The sequence below is a fragment of the Motacilla alba genome, chromosome 2 (genome assembly GCF_015832195.1).
Source record: "Motacilla alba alba isolate MOTALB_02 chromosome 2, Motacilla_alba_V1.0_pri, whole genome shotgun sequence".
NCBI lineage: Eukaryota > Metazoa > Chordata > Aves > Passeriformes > Motacillidae > Motacilla > Motacilla alba.
In genome coordinates, this window is record NC_052017.1 from 47,722,478 (window position 1) to 47,738,999 (window position 16,522).

A 16,522-nucleotide genomic window follows, 5' to 3' on the forward strand; every position below is an offset into this window, starting at 1 on the left:
GGGCAGAATTCCCTCCCTTGCCCTGCTGGCCACGCTGCTTTTGGATGCAGCCCAGAATATGGTTGGCTTTCTGGACTACAACTGCACATTGCCCTTTCCAGTTTTTCATCCACCAGCTACTCCAAATTGCTCTTCACAGGGCTGCTCTCAATCCATAACCCAGTCTGTATTGATACCAGGGATTGCCCCAGCTCAAGTGTCGGACCCTGCACTTGTCCTTGTTGAACCTCATGAGGCTCATCCTTCTTGAACTTGTTCAGGTGCCTCTGGATGACATCCCATCCTCCAGACATGTCAAACTCATCACTCAGCCTGGTGTTCCTTGCCAGCTTGCTGAGGGTGGGCTCAATCCCACTGTCTATGTCATTAACATTTCATTTCTTAAAATAACCCTTCATTAACTGCATTATAAAGTAATGTAAAAGACCAGTGCATACAAAATTAGAATTAGAGAAGGTGTTTTGACTGCTTGCCAGGTGGATGTAGGAGATGAGAACTGCTGAAAAGGCCCAATTAGAAGGTCATTCTGCATGAACCTATTTCTATAACTCTTGCTATGTCATGACCTTTAATAACCTAGTTTCAGGGCAGCAGGTAGAGTAGTAGAGTAATTTGGGAAGAGTGTAAAGCTTTTGTTGGTTTGTATTTTGTTGTTAGACCAGCATGATGGAGATTCACTTTCCATGTGTCTTGCTTTTATCTTGTAGAGGGCTGTACTTTGGATTTACTATGAGGATAACATTGATAACACATGATGTTTTGGTTGTTGCCGAGCACTGCTTATTCCTAAGTCAAGGAATTCTCAGTGTCCCATGCTCTGCCAGGTAGCAGGTGTACCAAAAGTTGGGAGGGAGCATGGCCAGGGCAGCTGACCCAAAAGCATATTCCATGGCGTGGAACATTATGCTCAGTAAATAAACTGAGGAGAATTGGCCAGGAGTTGCTGGGCTGTGCTGGGGGACAGGCTAGGCTGGGGGTCAGTGGGCAGTGAGCAATTGTATTGTGCAGCACTTGTTTTTCTTGGGTTTTATTCCTTTCTTTTGCTCTCGCTCTCCCCATCCCCCTTCTCATTATAGTTGTTACCATTCCTACTGTTACTATTACACTTTTATTTCAATTATTAAATTGTTCTTAACACAGTGATTTTTGGATTCTACTTCCCATCCCACTGTGGGCAGATGGGGGATGAGTGACTGAGTAGTTCAGTGGTACTTACTTGCTATCTGGGGCTAAAACATAAAGTCAGTAGTTTACTTGGGGTCATTGCATTTAAGCAGAAAGACGTCCACAGCATTCTTCTTTGCTTTCCCAGGGAAAAAAACCAGCTTATTTTCTCAAGAGGAAATAATAGTGTTTAATTGACTCTTGGCTATTTTTTTGTGTTCCTTCTGTTAATTTCTTGGAAATTGCAGTGTGCCAGAGTTTGTAGAGTAAAGTTTTCTTTTTTCCGTAATTGCTTATGCTCTTAAATAAATGCACCCTCTTAGTGTATGGGGGGAAAGAGCCATGTTCTGAAGACTGTTTCCATTATTAGTACTATTATTAGAACTCCCTCCTGTTTAATTTTCTGCTTCCTTTATATTTTGCTGTTTTAAAATGCATCTGGACTAAACATGTATATGTATTTTGTTTGGATATAGGTTCAGCACAATGCAGATAAATCTACTACACTGAAACTGGCAGATTTTGGCCTTGCTAAGCAGGTTACAAAACCCATATTTACTGTCTGTGGAACACCAACGTATGTTGCTCCTGAAATACTTGCTGAGAAGGGTGAGTGTATATATTTTTAATTTGTCATAAATCTTTCAATTATGCTGAACTTTCTAATAATGGAAAATAGTCCAGAATGTTTCAACCTACTGAAATGTCTATTCAGGGTAGGAGGTTGGCTAGCAGTGTAATTTGGGAAAGGAAACCTCTTCGTTTTTAACAAATACAAGCATGACATCAGTTATATTTACATTGTTAGTGTCTGTGCTGGATATATGACTGACTTCCAAGCAGATAAGCCATAAAATATCATAGATAATGATAGCTGAAGGGGGACAAATGACCAAGAGTTCATATTGCAACCTAAGAGGAGCCAGCCCCATTTCATTACTGTAATCCAAACAACTTTCCAAATCCCCTGATGATGCAAAGTCATTGTGAACATGTATCTTTAAAATTGTTTAACATTTCAAAACGTGTTTTGCATCTCAAGGAATTTGGAAGATTTTGTCTCCAAAAAGATTCAGACCTGGAAAGAAGTCAGTTTTGTTGATGACTCAAACAAATCTATTTCTGGTTTTTGTTCTGTGAAGCTGGGTTGCACATCTCTAGTTATATCCAATTTCAATGGAAACTTGGCACTCATAGTTCTTCTTTGAAGGGAATCTGAGGATGACTATTTTAGAAATGCGTGCTCTGTTTTCTCAATTAGTCTCCAGTTGACACTGGCCTTGTGAGACAGTGTTTGTGAAACATGTTGTGGAAAAGAGAGACTCTGTGAGAGCTGTAGCTAATAATGGGCAGCTTGTAAGCGTGGTGTACCAGCCGCTCATTCTTTTGCTCACCTCATCTTTTTGAGGAACTGAGCAGAGACTCTGTGTTTCTTTTTCATTCTGTTTCCAAGAAACAGTTCCCTTGCAGTTGTGAGTTTTCTTTCTAAAACAAGACATGGTTTGTCCCTTTTTCCTTAGGCTATGGCCTCGAAGTAGACATGTGGGCAGCTGGTGTGATCCTTTACATCCTGCTCTGCGGTTTTCCCCCTTTCCGCAGTCAGGACCGTGATCAAGAGGAGCTGTTTCAGATCATACAACTGGGTCACTACGAGTTCCTATCCCCTTACTGGGACAACATTTCTGCAGGTAAGATTCTGCACTTTTAGTAGATCTGAGAAGTGGCAGTCTTCCTTGAAGTGGGAGAAACTCTTTTTTCAGGGCAGTGAGCTTGATCAACTTGGGGTGTTTCATGGGTTTCTCTTGTGTGAATCTGTGCTTTAAATGTGAATTTAGTACTGTGGTATTGTCAACGACTATGTTTCTGCATATTAGTTCAGAATGCTTTAATGAAGTCCTCAATTCCTCCCTTTTTAAGGAAAAGTAAGTATTTTCCTCATCTTGTTTGTGTGTCTCTGCAGTAAAAAGTGTCAAAATAATCTCAAGAACTATGTTAGATTGTAAAGTTGCTATAAAAAAATCTCAAAAGCTGAGAATGAAATCCTTACCCTGCAGAACACAGTGTCAATTTCCTGTTGACAGTGGGGTCTGCACGTAGTAGTTTTTTCTTTCTCGCTGGCTAGTACAGTGTCTTTTGTGCACTCTTCAAAATCAGAAACCCTAGAACTCCTTTAATTCCTGTACAGTCTTTTAAAGGACTTGTTCCACAGCATTTTACAGCATTTATGCCTCTTAATACGATACCCATTGCTCATTCCTGTGAAGGTGAACACTTAGCCTGATGCCTTCAGCACATTTTTGAGATTAAATTCCCTTCACTTTCTCCTCTGCTTCTGAAGGGGAGAATGACATCAGTCATGGAGATTTAATATTTTCTGTCACTAACTCTAACTGCAGTTGTTAGAATAGCTCCTGGTACAAAAACCATGGTAAAACTAATGAAAAAAGTAAGAAAAGTAAGAAGGACATTTTGTGTGGTTATAACTGTCACCATCACAGAATGGGTAAGGTTGGAAGTGACCATGGTGGGTGATGTGTTTCAAACACCCTGCTCGAGAAGGGTCATCCTAGAGCACGTTGCACAGGATTGCACATCCTAGAGCATGTTGTGTGCTGCTGTGCTTCACCCCTCTCTCCTTTGCTTTCTTCCATAACAGCAGCAAAAGACCTCATCACCAGGCTGTTGATAGTGGATCCCCAGAAGCGCTACACAGCACGCCAAGTACTTCAGCACCCCTGGATCAGAACAGCCGGGAAAACGAACAGCAGGAATTTGCAGAGGGAAGTGACAATAAACATTGAGCGCCATTTCCGGGCCCAGCGCCGAAAGGAGGTTGTTGATGAGGACACATGAAATCTTTCAAGCTCATTTTGTCTTCTTTTTATTGATTAACAAGTCATTTATGTTTTCTCTTCTAAATGAATTGGGAATTTAATGTGTAGCTGTTGGTGGCTATTGCCATGCCTTTTTTTTGATTCTGAGATTCTGAAGGACGGAGATCACATTCACATCCACCTCCTCTGATGTTACTTGGCAGTCTCTCTGTTGAAAGCAGTGGGGACTAGATAAATTCTGTAGGGTGTCTATTCTTTTTCTTTAAGTACTGATTTGGGCTTTTATGTCTTTTACAAATGTTTGCTTCTGTGAGTCACTCTAGGGATGAGTCTTCTCTCATCCTTTTTTGTATGATATTCTCCGGGAGTTTTGTGTTTGTAATGTTTTCAAAATAGCTGTCTGCATACACGTCTTGCACTAATTCTTTAAACGGTCTTTTCACTAATTCCTTCTAGCCACAGAGAAGGGAGAATAAAAAGTAAATAAATTGTTTAGCTGTAGGATATATTAAACAAACAGCCAGATACTGTATTTATTAGGTTGTGAGGGAATACAAAACCTTACTGACTAAATCTGATGTTTTATGATATGTCCCTTGGCAACATCTTTCATTGGTTAATAATGATGGGTACAATGGGTACCCATCATTAGGGTAATAGATGGTACAATGTTCCTGTTACAAGAAGGTGGTGTACTATGTAGGATTCATTTGTTTTTAGAAGGTGGAAGATATGGCTTAAACCTTTTCAAGAGTCTAATAATAACAAGTTTCAAAGAGGTTTTCTTCCTCCTCTGGGCAGTAGGAAGTTAAGCAGCTCTAAGAGCGCTTTGCTTTTTTTCTCAAAATCATAATTACGGAGTGGTAACTCAGTCATTTTTCCATATTGAATTTTTTCCCTCTTGGAGACATCCATGTGCATCTGTGACTTTTCCATGCTGATGGAGAAGAAAAAGCTGGGGCATTGTGACTAAAGTTAATCCTTGCCTTCACAGTTTCCCTTTTGTCAACACACTTTTTCAGTGTAGTTTAGCAATTTTTTTGTTTGGTTAGTTGGGTTTTTCCATCTCTTGCCCTTGCTGTGACCTTTTCTCCTTGCTTCCATGAGAATAGGCAATGGGATGAAATGAAATGAAAATTCAGCTTGAGGAAAAACATCTTGTTGGCTGTGCAAAGGTCTCCCAGGGGAAGCACCAGATGCTCTATTGCATGTAGTTTTTAATATTTTTATTGGATGCAGTTTTAAAGAAATCCTGTGGGGGAAAATTACAGCCCAGAGAGGGGCCATGACCTAGACCAGCTTTTGAATCTCAGAACTTTTGATTAATTAATTAAATTCAAAAAGCACTTGAGTTTTCCATTTTATAATTCTTTGTCCTCAAGTTCTATGTGATGTGCTAGCAAATAATATTGACGTTAGAATGTCGGTGGTGTTGGCACTGAATACACAGCCTATAGAAATGAAGGAGGGTGTTTTACACTTGGAGAGCTGCTGCTCTGCCTGTGTATTTCATGGTGAGAAATGTCAGAAGCATTTCAGAACCAGTGGAACATTTTCACAACTATATGAACCAGAATATTATTTTTTGGTGAGTGCTAATATTTTGTGTGAACTTGCTGAATAACCAAAAAGTGTAAGGTGCTGTCATCATGTTTCTGTTTCATCTTGTGACTGTTTTTCTGCGAGAATTATGTATAAAAGTAGAGATCACTTGACTCTTAAAGGAGAATTGCACTTTAAATTGAATTAGCTTATTTCTAATACTTACTGGAATAAGACTTGCTGTGGAGTTCAAGAATTGGTGAAACAAACCAATCAAATCTTTACTGTATGCCCAAGTAGTAGCTATATGATATGTCATACTTCTGCTTTGGAGTCTCTGAGTCAGGAAGACTTTTCCTTTTCCTGAAAACAAGAATGAATTTAAGTGCTTCCCTGAGTTAAGGGAACCTAATGTAACCTAATATTATAAAAGCATTACATTGTATTTGAGTACTAGTAATAATGTATCCTCTGTTAATTTAAGTCTATTTTGGATAGGAAACTGTGGAAAAATAGCTTCTGATGTGCAATACTATATTTTGTAATTATCTTATTTTTAATATAGTTGTTTAGGAATAAAGTCTGAAGTGACAAACAATATTTAATCAACAATGAATCTGAAAGTTTGGAGATTGTGTTACAAGTTGCCTTTTTCACCTTTAAGTACCTGTCTGCAGCCTTATTCGTAGTGCAGAAGGTGGAGAATTTGCTTGTAACGATTATAAAAGTAATTATTTTTTCAATGATTTTGTTTTTCTTTCACATTCTCTGTGTTCCAGACAGGCTGAACATGGACTGTGCCAGGTGGTCACTGCATGGCACCTGTAAGTACAGATGCTGCTGCGGCAGTGCTGAGGCACAGGTTTGTCACTGTTGCTAATAGATGTGCGGCATTAGGCACTCCTCCTTCAGGCTGGAGGCTGAAAAAGCTTCCAGGTGCTTCTCAGGGTTTTTACTTCTTTCTTTCTTTCTCTCCTACTTCATTATTCCTTCTTTTCTTTTGTTGCTTCCAGTGTTCTTGCTCTGCCTCTGTGCTGTGCAAGGGAGTCCAGGTCTCCAAACATTATGGTTTAATTTACTTGTAGCAATGAAAACCCATATGACTTTGGAGAGCTCAGCCTCAAGCTTTGCTTGCTGATGTTGAAAGTAATATTAGGCAGGACTAAGACAAAAAATGGTGAAAATCCCCTCTCATCTCCTACTGCCTTTTCTCAGGCTTTTCTTTTCCCTCTGTGTGAACATTCCAATGCAGACCTGATCTTTATGCTCTGTAAGAGGGTTTCTAATATATGGACCATGTTCACACTCAGTGATTGAGGGTTATTACTGTTCTTCCTTTCCTGAGGATTTTCTAGTGTATATTGTCTCCTTGGGTTCTGGAGTCATCTTCCCTTTAATATTTTTATTTCTTGATTGGTTCCTTTCTCTACAGTGTGTCTGAGGAAGCTCAAAGCTGGGGGAGATAACAGACTCAGAGCAAATTCTTGCTGATTTGTTAGGAAGAAGAAATATGCCTTCTTGCCCTTCCTTAAGTTTTTGTGGATTAAATTCTCATATGGCTTTATATTCCACTAAAAATAAAACAAATTATGGTGTCCTCATCTCTTTAAATACTAAGAATGAAGAGAGTCTGAATATATCACCAAGAAAAACAACCCTCTCCCCAAGAGCTAAGTGCAAAATATTAATTAATATTGCAGACCTCAACGGGAAAGTTCCACTTCCAGAGGATTTGCTGGGTCCAAGGCAATAGGAGGCAAGAACCTGTTTGTTTGCTCCCAGCTTTAGCAAATCAGCTGCGTAGGAATCCTTTCATGCCTCTTAAAAGGTATTGTTTGGTTCCTAACTCATAATGGAGATCCTGATCAAGTTCTAATTATTCCAGGGTTATTTCTTTATCTGGTATTGACTCTTCAAAAAATACTCTCCTTTTAGAAAGCAGAGGCTCTCCATCATCTTTAACCATTGACTTGGGTCTTCTTTAGTTGGTTGCAGCTTTTAAGCTTGATTACATATTTTCATGCCCTAACTGTAATATTTCTCAGATTTGAAGCAAGCACAAAGATCCAGGCATGTAGAATTGAATCAATGTTTCATTTGGTAGTAAAACACATGCCTGATAGACAGAGCTGCTTTTTTAGCTCTTCAACTGCCTGAAGATAAAGTGGTCCCTGGATATCCCCCATTTGCACCAAGGTCAGCTTCTTCACTTTCCCATATGCTGCTACATTTCATTGGTCCTAGACCTCACCTAATATTTTCTATCACCTGTCATCTGCCTACTATCATTGGCCTCTTACCCCCTTGGATCACTCCCAATTTTGAAACATGGTGAAATCTTCACATGTTAATGTGTTTTCCTTCAGGAAATTCTGGCCTTTGAAATGGGAATGAACAAAAAATTTTGGAAACGTTTAGGCATGTGAAACTGCAAAAGACTGGTGCTTTACACTGCATGGTGCATAACTGTCTGAAAATGAACAATGGGAATTTGGTCATTGCACATATATTTAGTCTCCTAATATTTAAAAATGTGTGCCCAGGAGACCTGTGATTGAAGCTTGGCAGTACAGCAGAGACTGTTTCCTCTGAGACACAGACTTTTATTCAGGGACCTTCTTAATCTAAGATTGTTTAGCAGCCGTGTAGAATAGCTGAACTCAATCAAATCGGCCACCTCGCTTCTGACTGGAGTTATAGGTGGATTTCCTATATCTCTGTTAGTGCAATTTTTGGCTGTAGGGTGATGGAGAGATAGTGGGATGTTATCGCCTGAGCTTAGGCCTCTTGGGTTTTGCTCCTCTTGTTGAAATGAACTTTCAGGAGTTGACTGCTTGCTTTTTGGGAAGTACCCAGATTTGGGGAGGTATTCAGTCTGCTTGAAGTTATAGAAAATTTGCTCTGCTTATAACTTTATTTTCCCAAAGACACATAGATATCACTCTTAAATATTTTTCTTTTGTCATCTGGATTTCTTTTAATTTAAGTAATGTAAGGAAAATGCTTTTTATGTTTCTGGGCATGCATTTTTCTGTCTTTTTAAAGTCCATGAGTAATACTTCATTGCTGACATTCTTGTTCCTGAAAGGAATTATGGGCACTTTAACTGGGCTGACAGTGTGTAATGGCACTGTTTGTTCTACAATATGGTATATTTGTAACTTGGCTGAAGGTGTAATTTTCTAAATTAAAATACATTGTAGACTTCAGCAGAAAAGTTGTTATTCCTCCCCCTGTACCTCCAATAAAGGTAAATTATACAATAAATGTTATGTTTCAGTTCTTTCCAATAAATTGGGAAGCAAATGTGTGGCCAGGTATTTTGAGTTGTTTTGTTTTGGTATTTTTTTTTTTTACCTTCTGGTAATGTATCTATTTGGAAATGCTTGTTTTAAAAGGTTTGCAGTTTCAGTAACTATTGTGTATACCTTCATTTACAAGTAGCAGAACCCATTCTAATGCTGCAGTCCTTTGAATACTTACAGCTGTGTTTTTCTTTGCTGCTGCATGTAATCCCATTAAAACCAACACAAATCTTTGCAGAACTGCAGCTGAAATTTATTCTACCAGCATTTTTTGCCCCATATTGTCTTATTCATATATGCTGTTTTGTTAGAGCCATCATGACAAGCAGACTTAGTTTCACTTATGCTTAATGCATACAGGACTGATTTCTCCCATCATTAAATCTTTTTCTGTAAAATTCAAGTTTGTTTAGAAGAAGATTTGCTTTCTTTGTGGAAACAGGCATTCTATTTGAAATTGAGTTGCTTGCAAAAAGTGGCTTTTTCAAAGGAGACTGTTTCTTAGTATCTTGTGTATATTTCAGTTCTGTTATTAAAAATGGTACTTTCCCATGCGCCTGCAGTATCTCCTGAAGCGGTGGAAATAAAACTGTGTCTAGGATACTGATGGTGTTTTTGAAGAAGCTACCTTCTCTGCATGTGAGCATGTGTGACAAAGTGGTTGCCAGTGAGAAAAGTTTGTTGCATATTGGTCCTTAAAGACATCACAGCCTCCTCATTACTCTAAGAATAACAGTAAACTCTTTGGAATGACTGACTTTTATGATAATCACACAAATTTATTGCACTTCATTTTAACAATTTCTATAGGCAGCTAATTAAATCTGATTTAATGCTTTGCTGTTAGGAGTGGGATTCAGATGTGTTTTCTGTGTCAGAAGCAGTTGAAGGCAGAGTCCAGCAGTGCAATAAATTCATGTGATTATCATAAAAATTAGATGTTGTATTCTTGTAGATTTTTTTTCTTTTTAAATTAGAACTGTTTTGGCAAAGTAGCAATTGGAAAATCAGAAAAAGTAAAGCTAATAACCTTAAACTGTCACTGGAAACATATTTTGTTTTCCAAATTCAGAAACTGATATGAAGAGCTGGAAGCATTTTAAAAACCAGAGAAATACAGGCATTATTCCCAGAGTGTTTCAGCAATTAAAGCAATAAGAAATAAAAAAAAAAAAAAGCAATAAGAATATTTGGTGCAGTGAGAACATGAAGTACCTTGGTAGGGCTGAACAGGTGCTGCAACTGGAGCTGTGTGTGATTGCTAGATTGGATAAGGAGTGTAGGTCTGAAAAAGGGATGCTCCTTATAACCACTGGAAAAATGTATTGATTCATATAAAAGATTAATCCTGCATTGTCATTGCTGTCTTTATAAAGCTTTCTAAATTTCAGTGACAGCCATTGTACTGTAAGAAGGCATTTCCCATGAAGAATTGCAGCATAAAACATTTTAGATAGTGTTTAACAGAAAGGATTTCAGCAATGAAGATAATTTGCCTATAAAATGGAAGTGTGTGGTTGTTAACTGCTATAACAAATTGTCAAGAAAACCTTATTGCTGGATTTTCAAGTACAGTTCAATTTTGTGAACCTAAGCATTTGCAACTACCCAGCTTGCAATGTTGAGAGTTTCAAGGACATTGCACTGTTACAGCATAAAAATTTATTATTTAACAGCTCAGAAGAAACTTTTGTGCCTAGTGTTAGGCTGGAACTGAATGGCTCGAATACATCTTAATAATTTCAGCTTGCCTGGAAACATACTGGCCAAAATATTGTTTACATGGTGAGTGATGGATGAAAAATGTATTATTGACCAGCGTTTCCAATAGAAGCGTAAAATTGTGCTTGAAAATGAGAGCCTGTTGGCTGTTTGGCTAAAAGCCAGCATGTGTCCTGTTAAGGTATTATTTCTTCAAATAAAGAAAGAGGGAGAGACACCATATTAAATAACCCCTTGTGATTTGAAACAAATAAACAAGATTCTGAAAGAAAGAAGTGAGAAATAAAACAGGAGGAAAAGCTGAAGGAAAACATAATTTTTTTTCTAAAATGTTTTATTTTCTGAAGTAAATCAATGCTCTAGACAAATCTACCAGAGCTTCATGAGTGAATTAAAAAATGTCTACCTTTGCTGGTGTGTGACATTCCTGTGGTGGTTCCTCAGTTATATCTGTGTGTCTGGGAATAGCTGATTCTAAGCAGATACTATGGCAACACTAGGTTATCTCACTTGGATCATAATTTTCTAATGACAGGATAGGAGAAGAATCCCTTAAATAAGAGCAAAACTGCTCTACCATGTGAGTAACTTTGAGCAATTATTCATCCTCAGGAGAATTTTATGGAAGTTTATTTTTACATGCTTTCATAACTCACACAATTAATGTTCAAGGGACAGAAGTTAGAGGTGGATGTTAGAATGTGACAGTAATAAACTCCTCCTAAAAGCTGAAGCCTTACATAAATTATTGGCTGATAACTGGTGAGTTTACAAAATCAGATTATTCCAAAACCTGTGTTTAGGTACAGATTTACCTGGGGAAAGCCAGCAGGATATATCAGGAAAACTGGAACAAGGATATTCACATAAATCCCTTAATAACCAGGAAAAACAATTGGTTCTCAAAACTCAAAAAGAAACTCAAAAAGAGTGTGATGGTTGATGAAAATGAACCTGTATTTCTTTTATGATCAAATATTTATTTTAGTATTTTTTTAAGCTCTGGTGGTGGGAATCTTAAAAGACACAAACATAAGGTTTAGATTATCACTTCCTTTGAAACAACTGTACAATTTATGCTTTTGCCTTGAAAAATCCACCCTTGTTTAGAATATTTTCTGCTGCTCGTTAATCCAGGTTTTAAGGAAAACAAACATTTAGTGTTATATTTCTATGACACTAAACTTAGTTCCTATGTACTTGCCAGTAGCAAAGATTCCTTCACGAGCATCTTCAAAAATGTATGTTTTGAAATGAAAAGATCTGCTGGTGTTTCTGAGGGCATTCCTCTGTTTAAATTGATTAGAGTTGGTGATGGAGACTGTTTCCCCTAAGCTGGAAATAACTGTTGCTTGAGGCTTTTCAGGTTTACAGCTTGTGTGTGCGTGCCCATGTGCTTTAATGGTATCAGTGTGAACTCTGTGCATGCCCTCTATTGTGTTGTTTCTTGGGGCTATCTGCCAGCATTACTACTCCTCAAAGCAGAAAAAATCCTCAGCAATTATTCAAAATGCGCTGGCAAAAATAGTCTCTTCAGGTCATTGTTTTAATGAATCAGTGGTGGGACTGCTATGAATTGTACCAAAACCTACACAGCCTTCATCAGGAGGACACTTTGGATGAACTTTTGGACAGATCCTGTACAAGGGATTCTGGGAGGAGAACAGACAAAGAATTCAGCAGCTTCATTCTGGCAAGGTAAATCACCAGGACTGACTGTTGTTCAATTTGTTTTCAATGTCAAATGGCCTGACAGAGAAGGATAAGTATGGGACAGCTTTGTTTTTTGGATGGAAACCTCCTTACTGGCATGCTACAATGGTTGGATTCTGAGGATTTATTTTAATGCCAGTCCAAACTATATTTTGTGAGTCCCAAACTTAAAGTTGTTCAGTTCACATGTGTGTACACTTGCAATTTGAGTAAGACAGTTCTGTGTGGGCTGAAAAAAACTACTTATTTTCTTTGGTATAATAATTAATATACTTAGTTATTTTACTGATTTTCAGATGTAGTCTTTTTTGGTGGAGCATACACCTTGCAAAGCTGAATCTGTATTTAACCCCACATAACCAGAGAAATTTAGGTTTTCAGGGTGACACTTTATGTATGCTTCTTTGATAAGAGCTCTTTTGTATCATTGAGGTGTGGAGAGATTTTCTGTTAATGTGAAGATTTCCTAGGTGTGTGTTAGCTGGTAATAAATAATACCAGCGCTGCTTTTGGCCAGTCTCAAAGGCCTCCACAAACTTGAGCTCTTGTTTATTTATTAGGAGTGAGTGCCTTGATGCCTTAGTGAATGGCACTTCTTTAAAAGCACAGACAACCTGAATTCCCTCCTGGGAAGAATGCTGGAGAACAGGATGCAGAACAACTGGGATCCAGAATTCATTGATGCCCTCCCTGCTGATCTGATGCTGGTGTGGTTCCAGTGTGAGGGAAAGTCCTGGTGTGAGGTCTGTAGGTCAGGAGCTGCTGCCATCCTGCAGAGAAATGAGAGAGGCTTTGTGAGCACAGAGCAGCAGAGATGTTTAGTTAGAGCAAAGCCCTGCCAGACATCACTGTCCTCTCCTGCAGCTGTGGTCCCCAGTGGCATTGGGTCAAGGTCCCTGTCTGCCATCCTTGTTTTTGCCACGTCCAAATTTGAAGCCTCCATTACTAGGAACAAAGAGAATAACAAAGCAGGTACAGCACTTCATGTGTTCAAAGCTCTTCACAAACATTAACTAATTAAGCCTCAGCAAGTCCTTATGAGGCAGGTATTTCTTCCAGCTGAGTGTTTGTGTCTGCAATCAAGAGTATGCTAGACTTAATCCTCCTGTCAATCAGCCTAATTGATTTAAATGTCTAATTGGGTTGATTCCCTCAAGTAAGTTCTGTTTAAGAAAGGTTAGCCTGGGGAAGAGAATTATGCAGGGAGAAAAACATTGCAAGAGGAAAGCCTCAGCCAAGGAAAGGCAAGGACAACTGTCAGTGGTGGTTTTAAAGGCAGCTGGGGAGACAGGAGCTATTTTTTATTGCTGCAAAGTATTTTCAAAGAGGCTCAAATAACCTAGAATTAAACAGTCAGTCTTTGTAAATGGGTTGGTTTCAAAAGGAGAAATTCAAAGAGAAAACCCCTAGTAGCAGCAATGAGTAGTAGTATCAAGGAGAACAGTGAGGCACTGAGGGAGGCTACTCTGTGCATGAGTTCCCACTGTCTCATCTGCACTTTGTCTAGAGAATGACAGCTGCCCTCAGCACCTTGAAGGAGGCTGGCATTTTGAAACTAGATGATTTTTAGAGGTCCCCTCTGACCCAAACCATTCTATGATTCTAACAACACTTCTTACTGTGGCGTTGAATGGTAGTTAGTGTCTAAGTGTGCTGCAGGCCCACGTTGCCATGGGGTAGTGGAGGAGGGGAAAAAGTTGCAAATGGGAGATCTGAGCTGACAGGTGTTGCAAAGGGAAACTCCCAGGCTCAAAGAGGTGTTGTCCTGTGGTCTCCTTTTGTGCTATGGTCTCCTCCAGACACTTTCTGTGACACTTCAGGGGACTAGAAAGTGTTTTACGGAGTCACACCTCTATCTTCTTCCAAGGTAGTATTCCTGTGGCATTTCTTATGGCCACTGGCAAGCCTGATCTTCAAAAGCTTAAGGAAAGGATCCTGTCCTTTTCTCAGTCATCGACAATGGCTTGTGTTGATCAAGACTGCTGTCTGTGCTGGAATTCATGTTTCATCCTCCTTCACTGTCTGTGCCTCATTACAGAGCTGTGTGTAAGCTGCAAACACTTTCCAGATCTGGTATTTCCTCCTATTTCACACCAGTCTCATTCCTTTCTGTGTGGCTTCAGCACAAACAAACCTTTATAGCTTGGGATATTGCTGCTGGAGAAATACTTCTGAGAACTGACTTTAGTGGTACTTTATATGAATATTTCAGCTTCTTTTCTTAGATGAGTGCTATAAGGTTTAAGAAGAAGAAGGAGGTCTACAAAGACTGTTTAAAATACCTTCTGTGGAGCAGCATCCAGAGACCTTCTTTGTTGTGGTAGGGGATGTATAAGTAGAACCTAAAGAGCAGCTTAAAAACAATTAAAAAAAATTCCAATGCCATTCTTCAAAATTTCACCTCTGAAAGCAATCCTTGTAGAAATCCACAGTAAAAGTAAACAGCAGGTATTTTTTTTGCAAGTGCTGCAGAGAAACCATCTTCTTGCCTGCATCCCTTTCTACAATCCGCAAACAGCTTCGAAAAAGAGATATGGCTGTAGTTTCAAGCTGTACAAGGACTGCAATACAAAATTCATTTCAGATGGAAAAAAATTTGAAAAAGGATGTCTACAATAGGACATGACCCACGAAGCTGTATTAACAGGTGAAAAATGCTGCTTTACATATTGTAACATCAAGAATCTTTATGTCAAAGTAAAATCCAATAATGTCATTATGTTTTAAACACAGATGTTCCTTTTGTGTTCACCCATTTCTGATGAACAAAGGAAGGGTGGTTAAACAAAAATGATTGAATACATTTCCAAAGAGCTTTAAGCATAAGACAGGTAATTTAGATAATGTTCATCAAACATCTGGTAAACCTAGAAAAAAGTATGTACACAGGTAATATCACTCTGGATTTCTAATTAGCGTGGGCTTCAATTTCCAGTGTCTCTCAACAAAATTGGGTCCTTGCAATTTTAGGAAATGAAAGTGACACTACATTTTGTTACACAACATCTTCAAGCATGTGTACTTATCTCATTTTTTCCAGTGATGCTGACTTGTCCCAGAAACGATACCGCTCACAGTACACAACAATTGAGAAGATTTTTCTATTAAAATGATAAAGGTTTACAGTCCTGTGGTGTCTTGAAGTGTCTCTGGAAGTGAAGAGCCTTTTTGGTAATTCTGTCTTTACTAAAGCAGCTTTGATATTTTAGCAAGAAAACACCTCTCATGGTGAAGCTGTATTTAGATGAAGTGACATCCAGAAGATAAGCAGGACAAGTATATGCTGGATGTATTCATCCCACATTTGGAGTATTTGTCATAGCTATGGCTGTGTGACCTGCCAGCTGGTCTGTCTGCAGAGGAGACAAAGTGCTCTTCCTAAACTTGTGAGGAAAATGACAGTGGAAAGGACAGGAAAGCAAAAAGAAATGAAAGCAGGAAAAGAGGTGAAGGATTGTCTCAGCTGACAGGAGGCATTTGACCTTTGAGCTAAAGGTGCCTTGAGTGACCCAATCCTACACATCAGGCTGGGCCCATGGGATTTTGGTGTAGGCTGCTCACTCCCAAATTAGCCATGTCTGACCCTTCCTGCTCATGTTGTTGTGAGCTCCTTTTATTTGTTAATACTTCAGGTAGCTGGTGAGTTCACTTGCCTGCTTGATAAGGTCTCTAGTGCCAGGCAGAACATTACTTTTTTCAACACTCTTTAATTTTCCCTCTGATCCATTCAGCTGCTATGTAAAGCCTTCAAAACAGACTACTAAAAGCAATGGACCTTTCTTATCCTTTGTACCTGGGCCTTGAGGCAGAGTTACTGGGAATTATTAGTTATATGGACATGGTCCTTTTTCATCTAAATAGAAGTGTACATTTTCTTTCTCTTCCCAAAGATTCCCATTAACAGCCAGTAACCCTTGTATAAATTGTTTCCCACAGGGCTGTCTTCCTTGCCAGAACTGAATTATTTAATGTATTCCTGCTCCAGGCAGCAGGAGGATGCACACAGAAATCCCACAGTGCTCAGGGAAGTCTTCTCTGGTGAGCACGCCCCAGGGAACCCAATGAGTGCACAACTCCAGCCAAAGCCTGTGAGCAGGATATGGAAAATTACTCATGAAAACCTAAATCCTCGCTTTTAGGCCTCAGGATCATCAAGGCTTCAGAAAAACTTGATGTGACCCCTACACTGTGTAGAAGTAAATTGACAGCGAAGGGAGGGTAGAAAAGGGGAGGTGGTGGCCC

General features: G+C 39.0%; 1 protein-coding gene across 1 annotated transcript in view; it reads left to right on the forward strand.

Moving 5' to 3' along the window:
- DCLK3 (doublecortin like kinase 3) overlaps positions 1-13,963 on the forward strand; it is a 35,581-nt gene extending 21,618 nt beyond the window's left edge. The window contains exons 3-5 of the mRNA XM_038128786.1: positions 1,641-1,773; positions 2,685-2,852; positions 3,821-13,963. Of these exons, the coding sequence (XP_037984714.1) occupies positions 1,641-1,773; positions 2,685-2,852; positions 3,821-4,017 (498 nt within the window). The 3' untranslated portion in view covers positions 4,018-13,963. The remainder of the gene's footprint in view (positions 1-1,640; positions 1,774-2,684; positions 2,853-3,820) is intronic.
- Positions 13,964-16,522: the final 2,559 nt, after the last annotated feature.